The 12,043-nt window shown below is 42.9% G+C and overlaps 1 protein-coding gene across 9 annotated transcripts in view; it reads right to left on the bottom strand.

Moving 5' to 3' along the window:
• ANKIB1 (ankyrin repeat and IBR domain containing 1) overlaps positions 1–12,043 on the bottom strand; it is a 61,364-nt gene that overhangs the window by 6,929 nt on the left and 42,392 nt on the right. For all 9 annotated transcript variants that reach the window (XM_077303850.1, XM_077303842.1, XM_077303847.1 and 6 more), the window contains 6 exons: positions 11,507–11,641; positions 10,067–10,153; positions 9,913–9,979; positions 7,842–7,987; positions 6,423–6,601; positions 5,078–5,129 (listed from right to left, as the gene is read on the bottom strand). In XM_077303850.1, the coding sequence (XP_077159965.1) occupies positions 5,078–5,129; positions 6,423–6,601; positions 7,842–7,987; positions 9,913–9,979; positions 10,067–10,153; positions 11,507–11,641 (666 nt within the window). The remainder of the gene's footprint in view (positions 1–5,077; positions 5,130–6,422; positions 6,602–7,841; positions 7,988–9,912; positions 9,980–10,066; positions 10,154–11,506; positions 11,642–12,043) is intronic.

Genomic DNA, 12,043 nt, shown 5'->3' with positions numbered 1-12,043 from the left:
ACCACCCCAGTCAGGCTTTATTTATGTTACACATATTAGCTAACTTTCAGTTTGTCTGTTTTGTAACATACACTATATATTTAGTTTACTTGCTTGGGTGGCTAAATGTGCAAAACTGTGAGCATCTCATTTTATGTGCAAAACTGAGAGCATCTCATTCAAAATCTACATGATGTAGCAGGACTTGATTTGTGTTCTCATTTTGAGCACAATTCTTGTTTTGACTACAAGAGACTGGACTCAGGGCTCTGGTGAAAAATTGCTTTCAACTGGGAAGCTGCCAGCAGACTGGTACTTTACATATATGTAATATACAACAGATCAAAGAAATCCACCTCCACGTATCCACTGACGGGAATAAAATAAAATCTTATGGTTGCTATAGAAGCTCACTGAAACTGTCAATTGAGAATATTGTTTCAGTGGAAATGTCATATTTAATTTTAGAATTTATTAGGGAAGAGAAACTACAAATAGAACAAAAGATACTGTCATATCATTATTTAAATAGCAGGGGTTAAAATCTATGTGGGAGGGAAGGTGGCAAGGTACTGCCCAGTCTTGATAGATTTTGGAAGCTACCCATGATCGATACTTGGAAAACTGGCCACCAAGGAAGACTCTGCAGAGGCAGACAATAGCAAACCACTTCCTGCTTCTCAACTGCCTTGAAAGCCCCTTGCTGGGGTTGCCATAAATCAGTTGCAATGTGACGGCACATACATACCTAAATCTTAAGACAGTTCTATTTACAGAGGGTGATTTATTATTTATTGTATGGCATGTGTGTAATATAGTCAGGAGATCCTAAGATTATCTGGCTACCAGGCAAGAGTCATTGGGAGGTGTCTTGCCACTGCCTACACCCACGTCATGACCCTAGTATTCCTTGGAGGTTGCCCTCCCAAGTGCTAGCCAAGGCTGACACTGCTTACCTTCTGAGATTTGATGAGATCAGGCTTGCCTGGGCTATCCAAGTCTGGTCTGCAAAAAGGCTATGTGTCTGTGATACCTGCAGATGTGCTATTTAGGCCCCCCAACCAGGACTGCATCTTACACTATTTCTAGCAGTCTCCCAACTTTCAGGATAAGCTCTCTCTCTCTCTCTCTCTCTCTCTCTCTCTTTCTGTGTGTGTGTGTGTGTGTGAGAGAGAGAGAGAGGGAGTGAGATGGGATATATATACTTTTTGTAAACAGAGCTTACAGGTTTTAGGATCCAAGCCAAGGTGTCGACATTGTGAATACATGATACCAATCCTGGTGGCTACATTTCCAAAAGGGTAATAGAATTTGAGAAGGAATCAAAAACAGTTCTGCTAAAATTATCACTGTCCCCCTATACCTCTGAGCCCGGTAGATGATACCAATTAGGCCTGTCTAAAGAACAGCAGAATCTGATCCACTTTGCACAAGGAAGTAATTTCACAATCTAGAACAAGGCTGCCATAACACTCAAAAAGGGAAAAGCATCTAATCGAAACAGCTTGCCTCCTAAAGAACTAACATAGTAGCAAACTTCCTCTAATATCTGCATTATTTGCATATAAGCGCATGTTGCTCGTCCCTTTTTAATAATTAAAATGTTTATGATAAAACATTTAATTATTGGGAACAAAAGCATTGTAAGGAGAACTGGGCAAAAGCAAGCCAGCCAATTTGCCTGTAGGAAGCAATCTATACTCCTGGAAGCATAGCACTATTCAGCAACAATAGAAAAGGAAATATACAGAAAAGCATATTACAAAGTATGGGCAATAATCCAATATGGTTAATTAACACAAAAATATCAAATATCGTCTCTGCCTTCTTATCACGCCACAAGGTTCCTAATGCCATGTATATGCTTCAAGATAACATTTCATTATGTGTGGCTGTGCTTTGGTAGGTCAATTATATATCTACTTTCTTTTTGTCAGTTCTTTCCTTCGGCTGGGTAAGTGGACTGTCCCAATTGAGGAGTGAAGCTTGCTTCTCTATCTTCCCAGCCTTCTGGAAAGCTGTTTTATCCTGGAACAGTGCAATCAACACCTGCCTGTAAATGGCACCCAATACTGGTGCTGCAAAGGAAAACATGATTTCACTTACCTGTAACTGTTGCTCATTGAGTGTTCTTCTATGCAGGCGCACATGGGAGCTACACATGTGCAGGCCAGGTGAAGATATTATAAGGTGTCTGAGAGCATAAGGCACTCTCCTGCCTTTTTGTGCAGTTTCCCACCCAATGTGCCTATAAAAGGGAAGAGAGCATCTCCCTCATTCAGTACATAAATACCAACACTGGAGAAGGTACTACTAAAAAAAGACCAGAGAGCTCACAGAAAGGAAGGAAGGAGGAATGTGTGGAAGCAGAGAAGAGCACCTGATGTTCTTCATCAAGAATGCTTGATGTTCTCATTGGGTCTTCTGTGCATAACTTACCAAGAATGTCAGTCTGTAGAGCTCCTGATAGAAAAGACTGCAAGTGCTAGATACAGAACATCTGTAAGTCTTGAGACGTATGCCTTTAAGCATCTGTCAGCACATTGTCCCTTCCTGCTAAGTGAATGGCTGTGAAACCCATCTTGTGTTTCATTGTCCATTCCCAAAATGGCATAGTGCAGAAGAGACCATGCTTCCCTCCCCACTGTTGATGAGCAGGAACCAAGCTGTTAAAGCATACATTTATTGATTTAAATGTATTCATTTGATGATTTATATACCACCCCTCACTGCAATGTCTTGGGGCTTATAGCCCCAAGTTTGAGAACATTTATGTGGATACTGCTCTTGCATGGAAATCAGAGTTCCCAACCTTGTTGAACCTTTGGAATCCTGACAGGGCCAGGTAGGCACAACCACAAAATGCCTACTGACATTTTGACTACATTCCGTGAGACACGTGAGAATACACTGAGGCTGAGAGGGGGCTTCAATAAGGGTGGGAATTTGAAGAGTAAATATTTTAATTGGGGGCCTCCAAGAGATATATTTGGATACTTTTTATTAATGTGGGAGCCTCTCTATTCATATTGTTTGCCACCTTATAGTCCCCATTATTACATCACAGGAGTGTATTTAAACATGAGACCACCGAAGAAGACCCCAAGAGGGATTGAAATATGCTGGGTTTGCTGGTTTCTTTTCATTTATCCATGTATCAAAACGTTTTGGATTCGTGCAATAGTGCATGACATACATTGATGTTTTATAGTTTTATATGTGCACATGTATTGAAATAAATATTTGTATTTTAGTATTTAATATAATGCTGCTGCTCAACCTTTCAGGTTCCTAAATTCAACTGGGCCACCTTGGTTCCATAGCAGGAACACATCATAAACAAGGCCTTTGAATCCATGAAGGGTCAGACCAGCAGATCATGAGGATAGTTCACAGGGGCAACAAGCCATGAAATCTTTGGAATCAAGTCAGGGACCAAGGAGAGATGGCCTTCCTCAGCTGCAGCAAAAGAAGAACTGGGGGAGGTGCTCTCCTCCCTTGCATAGGCACACTGGGCAGGAAACAGCATGGAAAGAGCAGGATGCGTTGTGATTTCAGGAGCTTTGGAATGTTTGTGGCTGGTCCAGGCACATAGAGTCCCCCACATGGGACTGCACAGAAGACATGATAATGAACACAAACTCACAGCAGCAAGTTCTTCAAAACATCACAATAAAAAAAATCTTGAGAACACTACAATCCTGCTCAGTTTCTTTGAAATTAAGGGCACAGACACAGGTGACATACAAAATTAACCTCTTTGGTCTGGTACAGTTCCAATAATATATTGAATTAGCTGCTACACTAAGTTCTCTACTCCATGTCATGTAGCCCACAGCAAATCACACTAGGCAGGAATAAAGCTGTGAGATACCACCTTGGACAATGACCAATGCATTACTACAAGTATAATCCCACATGAAGTGACATCTGCATTTCATTGACATGTAAGCTACAAATGGGAGAAACAGTATAGCTAATGTAAAAGGAGCAATGAGGAAAGAAGCGAGAATACAGTCCCTGCATCAGACCAGTCCCACAGCTCACTGCTGACTAGGATTGTGTGCTTCGGTGCAGTTCAGCCGCCTCAGTGATCACTGAAGCGCCGCCACCACCCCTGCTCTCTGCACCGTTGAGCTGGCCTCCTACGCACTACTTCGGGCTTTGGTGATCACCAAGGCGGCCAAACCGCACCGAAGTGCACGGGCCTCGCGCTAGGGTCAAGAGGAGCAACAGCAGCAGCTTAAATGCTGGCAAGGATTTCATGCCTATGACACCCACCTCTTGAGGGTGGGAGCAGCTTTCTTTCCACAATAACAAACAGTACAGTAGTAGGGTTGTACGTGGTGGCATCCAAATCGTCCGTTCAAGGCCAACGCAGCCAGCACCGTGGGGGGGGGGCACGGGCACCAGTGCATAACTCGGCGTGGCTGCACCTGTGTGTGTGCGCCAAGTTACGCACCGGTGCCCGTGCCTCCCCTCCCCCCTGTGGCGCTGGCTGCGTCGGCCTGGAACGGACAATTCGGACACCGCCATGCACAACCCTATTAAGGAGCTTCTTTTTAAAGAGATGGAATATTGTCCGCCATTTATAATGTTCAAATCCTGAGCTGGATAGGCCAGGCTAGACCGAACTCAAGTGCTAAGCAGAACTGGCCCTGGCTAGTGTTTGGATAGGCATACCAGTGTTGTGGAGGTGGCCAATGGCAAACCACCTCTGAATGTCCTGTACCTTGGAAACCCTATGGGGTCACCATAAGTCAGCTGTGACTTGACGGCACTTTCCACCACCATCATACCCAAAGTGCTGCTTGAGCTTTGATTGTGTTTGTTCAGCCACCATTAAAGCAAGCTGACAGACAAGTGTTCTAGCCTTTGAGCCGCTAGAGACAGAAATTCATTACACGCTCGCCCGAAATTCACAGAGTATTAACAAAATATATTTCCTTCTATTGTTAAGCAGCAAAAATACAAAATTCATCCAGACTGTACAAACCTTAGTGGTATGCACCGACATTAGGAAGCCATTCATGCGAAGTTAAAATACATATTCTCCAGCAAATGCAAATTGACATAGTTAAAATTAATAAAAAATTACCTCAGGCGATGCAAATCCTAAATATTCCCAATCCCACGTTCCACCAGCAAAGCTATAAATTAAACAGATTTTGATTTTTAAGAATAAAAAGAAAGACTAGTCAACAAAATGAGAACGAAACACTTAAATGTTAGTTATTAATGTGCTCATCTTACTAACTTAAGAAACTGAATTGGGACAGTATTCTGGAGGTGGAGCATTACTGAAATTTTATTGTGTTTTAAAGTTTTTTATGCTGTATTTTAATGATGTGATGTTTTAACATGTGATGGTGAATCGCCCTGAGCCTGCTCTGGTGGGGACAGAAATTAAATTATAAAAAATAAAATCACAGAGAACTACAAAATCAATCAAAATTCTAACTGCTCACTAACTCTGTATACAGGACACACAAATCATAAATACAATACATCATAATCAGTGTAATAAACAGTCTAATAATTCAGAATTATATTGACTAAACTAGGTATTCATTACATAGCTCAGCAAATGCTTTGTCAGCAGGCACTCTTAGCTGATGAGGCTGCTGGCTATTCAAGGGTCCGGATAATCCAACATATTGCTCTTCTCCACCCGCTACCAACAGGAACTCACTGGAACCAAAGTCCATCCCACAGGAAACCCTGTGGTGACTGGCAAGACCCTTCCCTCTTGAGCCACAGAGCCACCTTAGCAGACAAGGGGCCAGGAGTCTTCCAGGAGAGCTGGATTCTGGCAGTTCAAGGCAGACTGAGGGGGGAAAGACATACCTGAGGTTGCCATCAGCTGGCAGCTTTGGCTGTCAGTAACCCAACAGTGGCCAGAGGCATTAAGCCAGCTGGCTGGTGAGCCAGGAGGGGCCACACACATGCCCAAAGGTATGGTAGAAGGTAGAATTTATCATTTTGGAAAATCAAGTGCTGGATAAAAACGATTTTACTGTACTGTGCTGTATACTGGACCAAAACACTAGCAGAAAGAAACAGCATCAACAAAGGTCACAACTTCTCTTCAGCTATTCTGCCCAAATAGTATACAATTTGTTTCAACTGGCCTTACGTTCTATTGCTGTCCTTGGAGCTTTTTAGAGAACATCCAACTTTATGATCACTAGCCTCACATGTTTTACTGTAATTTTAACTGGATGTAAGCAAAAGAGTAAAATGAATAACTGAAGCATTGCTCGCTTTCCTGAACCAACTTCAAGAAATACCAAACGATGTCAAATATTTTAGAGTTCTGCAGCACAAAGATATTAGATGTCTACTTACTCTAGCAAATGAGAGTTTACAAGGGAGGCTTACCCAGCTGGTGGCTATGAAGGGAGCTTCTTTGAGCAAGCAAATCTGCATTATGACTGGGTTACCTGCGCCTTGGAGCTTCAGGAGAATCTGCAGGAGCGACTCCACGAGCCACAGATGCCAAGAACTCTTGCCTCTTCTGCTGCACAAGGCAGGCTGCCCGAATAATTTTATGACGAGGAGTACGAAGGTAAGGCCTGTTCACTTTCTGAGCAAGATCCTCTGTGACCATTTCAAGGTCTGTCTGTAATAATAATTTTTCAAAAACAACTCTGCGTCAGATCTTTATAGGCTAAACAAGAATAATTTCTGGCTAATGCCAGTATGGCCCACAAAATGTCGCCTTCTGTCAGACAACGAAGATAAATGCAGACAGAGATGTGTAACCGCTTCAGAAGTTCTAGCCAGCTTTGCAATGCCTTCTACTGGCCTGACAACGTAGCAAACTAAGAGTTTTTGAAAAGAAATAGCAACCCGTTTTTATCAGCTATCCGTTGGGTAGCTATGGTTAAAATTAAGTTACTTTAGGAATACTTTAAGACGTTTCTTTTAATCCTCCTTGACATATAAGGTGCATCAAGCGCCTCCTTGACATATAAGGTGCATCATGGATTCACAGGATCAGTGTAGCCATAACGTGACACTGCTTCTGGGCGAAGATAAAGGAATGGGGAGAGAGCTATAATATCACATACTCCTTGCTACTCTATCATAATTCCAACTTTCTTCCACTACCATGGTGGATCCAGACATTCTCCAAAGAACCTTTCCTCCCACCTAAGGAGATTTCCTAAAACAGAAGAGTCACTTAAACTGAAAGGAGGCTTCAAACTTTGTTCGGGGGAGTGGTAGGAACCACCCCACCACGATCAAGTAACATGGTTAGCTTAAATCCAGATAAATTTCAGGTGGTCTGAAGCAGCAGAACAAAGTACAACATAAGTCCAGGTGTGCTATGACCTGAGCTACTGGAGACATCCACACCCCACCCTAGAACCCCTTCTGTTATCTCTGCACTGGTCTTCAGGAACACTACAGACTCTCTTTAAAGTCGACTATTATAATAATACAGCCATATAGCTTGTAGGGCGGATGGAATAATTGTGGATAAAGCCTATGTTTCTATTCCAAGCATTGTGCTATAATTACTTTTCCCTGACAATATAAACTAAAATAGTATTAACATACATCTGGTATAGAGTTTATCTGTCCTCAGAATACCAGTGCTTGAAGCAACAATAAAAGGGGGTTCTGGCCTCCCCTTGCCTGCTCGTAGGTCTTCCAGGGGCTACTTTATCAAACAGGATGCTGAATTAGATGTGCCATGGGTTAGAGAGATTTAAATGGCTGAATTGTGTCCTAGGAATACAGGACCAAAGACAATTCTTGGGAAGCAAACTTCACAGAAAAGGATGATTCAATGCAATACATAGAACGATTAGGGTTTTCAAAAATGGAGAAAAGCAGTCACATGTGTTCTTTACCTGCATAAGTTCAAATATTTCCTTTTTTGTGCTTTTGGGTTCTAGAAAGAATCCATATGGGTAAGAACACTTCAGGATGCGCCGGGTTTTCAGAAGTTCTTGGACTGCATCCTCAATGAATGTGGTATCTGGACAACGTCCTTCAGCTACAAGAAAAGTCTAGGCATTACAAATAGAGTTTCCCCCCCCCACCTGCTGTTGTGATGACTCTTTCATGAATGGAATTTATCAAACACTGAGTACTGTGTGTGTGCAAAATTAGACCACTGTCTAAAATAAACTGCAATCTAAACTCCAAATAGGAAAAAAAGATCTTTAAATAACTCCATTGTTAGGTTGCATTCAGATTGCTACAATCTGATTTGTTCTCCTTTCAACAAAGGTATGCCTTCAACTTAGCATGCCTTTCTTGATCACTTTACTGTGGAAGAGACTGACTTAATTTTTTTTTTACTGTACCATGAACAGGTGTCAATTTATAACTGAAATGCTGTACATAAACCTTGATTTCTTATCTCAGTGAGTTGACAGCACCTGGCACCCAATTCTGAATATGGTCTCCAAGAGCAGATTTTAAAAAATCATACAATGGGGCCATGTACAGATGAGAGGGTGGTGGTATGGTTTCCTATGAACCTGAGGTTACATCATGATGGCAGGAAAAACTGAGTACAGATTTTACTGGTCAGAGTGGTTATGGGATTATAAAAGTTTGACCTAATTGTTTTTACTGCATGAAATTATTCTCCTTCACTGTAAGCCACCCCAAGACCTTCTGAAGAGGGGTGAACTAGAAACCCAATAAATAAATAAATAAATAAACAAACAAATAAATACTGGGTATTTTTAAATCGACCCAAAACGGTTTGTGCTTGCACAAACATCACAATTTAAGCAATAATATGCCGAGATCTTGCAAGTTCAGTCTCCATTACAACAAGCATTACAAAAAAGATCAGCTGAGGGGAGAGGGGGAAAGTGGCGGTACAGAGGGTTGGGGAAAGAGCAAGGCAGCCATGGCGTGGAAGAGAATGACGCAGCAGTGGTAGGAGGTGACAGCAAAAGAGCAACAGTGATTGGAACAGAAGAGGAATAAGATGGAGAAGGCTGAATGGGGGAGGAAGTGGTGACAGGAAAAAGAGAGAGAGAGGAGTCAGTGACACAAATGGGGGTACCAGGATGATGGGATATCCCTTCAAATGAAAGTTCCCTCATGGGCCCTCTGCTTATCTGTTCCACTTAATATTTCTGATAAGGCCTTGGAGGAGGAGCGTGTCTCATGGCTTATGTGCCACTCAGTGCTTAACACCCACTCAGGGCAGCTGTCCTCCTCCAACTGGCTTGCCTGTCTGTCCAGCAGCCAGTCAATCGCCTTCCATCCCCCACCCCTACCCCCTCTTCCTTCCACTTCCTTCCGAAGTTTAGAGGCTACAGATCCCTGCTGTGTGAGCGCTGCTCCTGCCACTGAGTTCCTTGCTCGGGGGCCTCTAGCCTGCAGCATTTCCAGGTCCGGGGTGGGGGGGAGGGGGGAGGCCATCTGCGGAGTTCTTTCACTCCACCTGCCCAATCTAGAGCCCACTGTATTCCTGAATGCAACAGGCTTTCTCCCTAGTATTTAATATTCTTTGTTCTTTTAAAAACTTGTCAATGAAAGACCATTCAGCGTTTGCTGGCAGGAGCTCATGGGAATTGTAGTCCATGAACATCTGGAGCACCACAGGTTGACTACCCCTGCTGAACTAAACTTTCTTGGGCCTATGGAATACAATATCAAGGAAAGATGAAAGAATGTAAGGAGCAATCTGACATAAACTTATCTAGTATGTCAGAAGGCAATTTATGACATGGAAGATTTTTGCTGCTTCAGAATACTCGGGCAAAATGCCTCTGTCTCTCAAATAAAAGGAAATATATAGCCAAAGACATATTTGTAGAATAATGCTGTATTAATTCTAGCTAAGCAAAGTGAGTCAAACCAGGCTATCAAAATATTCAGTCTTGCATTTACAAAAACAGATAAGAATATTATACTGAGCACCAGGAATATCACAGAAAATATTGAAACTCCTACTTCCACTGAGAGCTCTGCTCAGCTGCTCCATCTTTTCTTTGGCTGTTTTAAGAAGGCGTTGTTCTAACTAAAAACAACATGAAAAACAAAGACTATGAGAATTCCTGAACTAATAAAAATGTAAAATAATTTCATACAATTACAGTAACTGTACCTGATAGCTGAGCTCGTGGTTTTTAAACCTTGTGTAATAGTGCATAAATCTATCAAGTTCTTGAAATCTTTTGTGTTTCTTTTCAGCCTGGAGAGAATAATAAGACATAAGAAGAGGAAGAAGCTATTAACAACTTACTGAACAAATATGCAATTAACCATCTTAATTGCTAACAGTTTTATTCAAAAAAAGCAGGATGACAAACACTTTACAGAGAACCCAGCCAGCCCAAAATACAGCTTCCACAATTCAAAAGTCAAAGATAAGACGTTTGATGTTACTTTTATAGCAACTTTAAATCAGAAGAACCCACAAGAACACTGTGAATCTCTGTTCAGTTGTATTTTGATCTGTGATGAGAAACAACAAATGGACCTTGAGCTTGTTTGGAGGTTCTAGCAGGGGAGCACAGCTATCGTATACCCTTGACTGAAGAACGGTACACTCCTTCTATCTGGGATGGTTGTTCTCTTCCACCGAGTGCGCAGCTTCGGGAGGGACGCACATGGAGCAGCGAGGATCCAGTGATGTGAGGGCGATCTGGCTGTGACATCTGTCGCCTCATTGATCACCAGGGTTGATTTGGCTGAGCTGGCTGGCTAGGCGGGTGTCCCCTATACTCCATGTGTGTCCCTCCTGAAGCTGCGCATTCAGTGGAAGAGAACGACCATCCCAGATAGGAGTGCGATGAGAAACTAGAACAACCAACACAGCCGCTATCACAGAAGGACCAGAAAAATGTAACAGCCCTAATTCACAAAGGTGGCTTACAGCAACACTTCATCTCCTGTTTTTAGACGTATGTTCTAGACCTTTAGTGGGCAACAGTCCATTCACAAAGCCATTTTCTGCTGCCTCGTCCTGTGCGTCTCCTTCACTGTTAACTGTAATATTGCCTATAGTCCTTTGTGGAACTCAGACCTTCCATCACACCTTTATCACTTGAGGAGAGGAGGAAATCTTATCACTGTTGGGTATTACCTTTTCCTGGAATAAAGAAATAGGCTTCCTGTCTTGAAAGAGGAAGGGCCCACCACCTTTACTGCTCTTCCTGCCTTCCCTGTGACAGCAGAAATCCTTAGGAGCTCCACTGAATTTATTCCTCAGAAGCCACTAGGATTTCATCTTTATACTTCATCATATGACTCTTCTATCCTTTCCTGCTTTTTGTCTCTGTCTTTACAGCCATCTGTTTTTTTCCAGTCACTTCCCTCAGCCATAATGGTATCAGTGGTCAAACTGGATCAAGGGGAGGAGTCACTCATTCCAGAACCTTCAGACCTTGTCCCTTGATTTTGGACATCATCTAGATCCGTGGATCCTATTTTACAGGACAACACTTAAAAGTCCAGACTAGCCAAAGATGAAAAATAAGATTCAAGAATCCAGGCAGAAAGATAACCCCATCAAATAGCTCCTCAATATCATTTAGCTTCTTACCTCTGCAGTCATTTCCTTGGACTGCTCCTCTACATGTTGAATGACTTCATAGCGAGTGCATCTATAATAACCTCCAGTAGAAGAACTATGTTTCTTCCATTCTTCCAAGCAAATCCAACAGAAATCATATTTACACTTGAAAATATAAAACACAGATTTCTTAATCAATTTCAGATTTTCTTCACAGGATCTAGAGCAGTGGTCCCCAACCTTTTTCTGGCTGGGGACCGGCGGGGCAACTGCCCCGCCCACGCAGCACACATGCACAGCCAGGCCACGCATGTGTGCATGTGCAACCGAAATCACGCATGCGCGATGCGTGGCGCAGCCCTGATTCCCTCTCCCACCCCCTCCCGCAGTAAGAAGCTTCCTGGGCTGCAAGCTTGCGGCCCGGGGAAGTTTTTTACTGCGGGGGGGGGAGAGGGCGGGGAGAGGGAACCGCGGCCCAGCGCCCTGGCCTTTGCGGCCCGACACCGGGCCGTGGACCACAGGTTGGGAACCACTGATCTAGAGTATTAACATAAGAGAAATAACAAC

The sequence above is a fragment of the Paroedura picta genome, chromosome 11, assembly GCF_049243985.1.
Source record: "Paroedura picta isolate Pp20150507F chromosome 11, Ppicta_v3.0, whole genome shotgun sequence".
NCBI classification, from domain to species: Eukaryota; Metazoa; Chordata; class Lepidosauria; order Squamata; family Gekkonidae; genus Paroedura; species Paroedura picta.
Note: the sequence above shows the minus strand (reverse complement) of the source record. Positions and strands in the feature narration are given on the sequence as shown.